Source organism: Spinacia oleracea, chromosome 4 (genome assembly GCF_020520425.1).
Source record: "Spinacia oleracea cultivar Varoflay chromosome 4, BTI_SOV_V1, whole genome shotgun sequence".
Taxonomy (NCBI): Eukaryota; Viridiplantae; Streptophyta; class Magnoliopsida; order Caryophyllales; family Amaranthaceae; genus Spinacia; species Spinacia oleracea.
This window is the reverse complement of record NC_079490.1, coordinates 77,845,727-77,849,086: the sequence shown is the minus strand read 5'-3', so window position 1 is coordinate 77,849,086 and position 3,360 is coordinate 77,845,727. Positions and strand designations below refer to the sequence as shown.

The following is a 3,360-nucleotide window of genomic DNA, read 5'->3' as shown; positions in this document are numbered from 1 at the left end:
TGTCTTGCCGCCTTAGGACGATTTTTGTCCAGAGCTGGAGATAAGTGTCATTACTTCTTCAGCACCATCAAAAAGGGGACCCAGTTCGAATGGACGCCGCGGGCAGAAGCCGCTTTTCTTCGTTTGAAGGAGCATCTGCACACTCTGCCGCGCCTAGTCAGCCCTCTCCAAGGGGAGGTTCTATGCCTCTATCTTGCCATCTCAGACTATGCTCTAAGCGTTGTCTTACTTACAGAGAGGGATGGAGTATAGCTACCCGTCTACTTCATCAGCCACATGCTACAGAACGCCGAGATCAAGTACCCTACTATTGAAAAATTCGGCTTTGCCCTGTTCTTGGCTAGCAAAAAGCTTCGCCCTTACTTCTTGGCCCATCGGCTGATAGTATACACAGATCAACCTCTGAAACGGCCATTTACCAATCTGGAAGCGTCCGGGAGAATGCTCAATTGGGCAATTGAACTCAATGCATTCGATATTTCATATGAGCCGCGGAAGGCAATAAAGGGGCAGGCCTTTGCTGACTTTATTGTGGAGATGACTAGGCCGGCCCACTTGAAAAATGACAAGACACAATGGGTAGTCCGTGTGGACGGGTCCGCCACCCAAAATGGGTGTGGAGCCGGCATCATCTGCGAATCGCCAGAGGGGGATGTCTATGAGTATGCAATGCGCTTCAACTTTCAGGCGTCAAATAATGAAGCTGAGTATGAGGCTTTAATATGTGGAATTCAAATGAGCAAAGCAGCAGGAGCAGCAGAGGTCTTGGTCCTATCTGACTCACAGCTAATTGTCAGCCAAGTAAAGGGAGAATACGAGGCAAAAGACGACACCATGATGAGATACTTGGAAAAAGTCCGCCAAGAAGTACAACCGCTGATTAGCTTTGAAATACAACATATACCGCGGTCTGAAAACGGCAAGGCAGACGCCTTATCCAAGTTGGCCAGCTCTGCGTCTGGCGACACACCGCGTCATGTATTTTGGGAGGTAAAGCAGACCAAGAGCATTGATTTCTTGAGAACGGCCATCCTAGATCGGATGGCCACTTGGATGGATGATATAGTCAATTTCAAAATGAATGGGGTACTCCTTGAAGATCCCAAGCGGGTAGAAAGATTGCAAAAGAAATGCACCTGGTTCGAGATATGGAATGGGACTTTATACAAAAAAGCCTTCTCACGGCCTCTTCTTCGCTGCGTAACCCCGGAAAAGGGGCACGAAGTACTGGAAGATCTGCATCAGGGACTATGCAGCTCTCACATAGGGGGGAGGGCCTTGGCAGAAAAAGCTCTAAGAACTGGATATTATTGGCCCACTCTCAAAGAAGACGCCCTTGACTTGGTTAAGCGATGTGATAAATGTCAACGGTTTGCTCATCCAATTCGACGACCGGCTCAGAAACTAACACCCATCACAAGCCCCATACCATTTTACAAATGGGGGATGGACTTACTAGGTCCTTATACGACAGCCCCAGGGGGACTGCGCTATGTGATAGTTGTTGTCGACTATTTCACCAAATGGGTAGAAGGTGAAGCCCTGAAAAACACCAAGGCACAGGACGTGAGAGCCTTCATCTGGAAAAACATCATTACAAGATTCGGTTCACCTTAGTCTATTGTCTTTGATAATGGGCCACAATTCAAGACACCCAAGTCGGAAAGCTGGTTAGCTGATCATGGTGTCACGGCATGCTTTGCATCAGTTGGCCGCCCTCAAGCAAACGGACAGGTGGAAGCATTCAACAAAATCATCTCTTAAGGGATGAAAAAGAAGCTTGATGAATTAAAAGGGTTGTGGGCCGACGAGTTACCCAACGTCTTATGGTCTATACGAACAACGGCAAAAAACTCCACAGGAGAAACACCATTCTTATTAGCATATGGAGCTGAAGCCGTCCTTCCAATTGAAATGTGTGAACCAACTCTGCACGTCATGTTATTTGATGAAAATGCCAATTGGGAAATGATGAAGGCGGCCTTGGATTTCCTACCAGAAACCAGAGGGAACGCGGCTCTACGCCAGCAACTATACAAACTTCGAATGACTAGAGAGTACAACAAAAGGGTCTCTAGAAGAATCTTAAAGGTTGGAGATTTGGTGCTAAGGAAGATGGAAGTCGTTGGACGCGCTAATGAACAAGGGAAACTCACCCCTACCTGGGAAGGTCCATATGAGATCTATGAGGAAGTTCGAGATGGAACCTACCGAATCCAAGACATGCAGGGGCGTCCGATTTTACGTACCTGGTATGCGGACAACCTAAAGAAATACTTTTTCTAAAATTGACATCTATGTTATCTTGCTTAATGAATGAACATTTGTAAGAATGAAGACGTCCACACTATAGACGCATCATGTAGCACGGCTTAATGAATTTTAAATGAAAAATCTCCTTGCAAGCCGGCCTTGCTAGGGAATCTTTATTTGTGTCAAATATGTTATTCAATATCCTAAAGAGGCCCAGACAATAACATTCTCTTAAGAATTAAAGACTAGTCGTTTAAAGGCCTAAGAAGTGGCCCAGATTATCACCCTCACTAGGCTGATCACCTAGAACACAGGGGATACACATTTTTCAGCAACTATATGAAGTAGCTAAAGACCTTGGAAATAAAGACCAAGGCAATAATTGTCGTCCCTATTTAGGGGCGTCGGCTATAAATGTTGAACTAACCAACATCATAAATAATAAGCAGGAACGGCAAATAAGATAAAACAAAGAACAAAAAACGTTCAAAAGACACCTAGTCATTCCAAAAAGTCAGTCATAATTATAAATTATGCACGTAGCGCCATTAAGCGAGGCGTCGCAAAAACATAAATCCCAGAATAAATACAAGGCCCCTAGAATGCCTCATTCATCATCATCGCCGGGAACAAATTCAGGAGGAGGACGTCCGTCTTTCAGGGCTTTCTCCACCTCCACCTTATAATCTATGAACTTCTCGAACCAGCTGAAGGGGCGCATACTGGCGAACTCCGAATTCCAAGCCAGTTCAATGCCCCCTCGGATTGACCTCTCACCTAGCACGGCAGACTGGCTACGCACCTCCTTGGACTTAGCCACTTCCTTACGGGCCGCTTCCAGCTGTGACTCCAATCCCTTAAACTTGGCGTCAAGACGAGAAAGCTCAGCCTCTTTCTCCTTTGTCTTCTCAAATAGATCCTTCATCCCTTGGAAGTTCTGAACAATCTGTTCAAGACGTTGCTTGTTTTCGGCACGTTGAGAAGCCAGGGACCTGGTCAGCGCGTCAACCTCCTCCTTCCTGTTGAGACGAAGCTCCTCTAGCCTAGCAAAATGCTGATCGCCGCACTGACTAGCAAGAAGGAGGTGTCTAGCCTCTTCATGCACCA

At 46.3% G+C, this 3,360-nt stretch overlaps 1 protein-coding gene across 1 annotated transcript; it reads left to right on the top strand.

Moving 5' to 3' along the window:
• Window positions 1-276: 276 nt before the first annotated feature.
• Window positions 277-1,617, top strand: LOC110803731 (uncharacterized). Its single transcript, XM_022009268.2, has one exon. It carries the CDS (start codon window positions 277-279, stop codon window positions 1,615-1,617), a length of 1,341 nt encoding a protein of 446 aa, XP_021864960.2.
• Window positions 1,618-3,360: the final 1,743 nt, after the last annotated feature.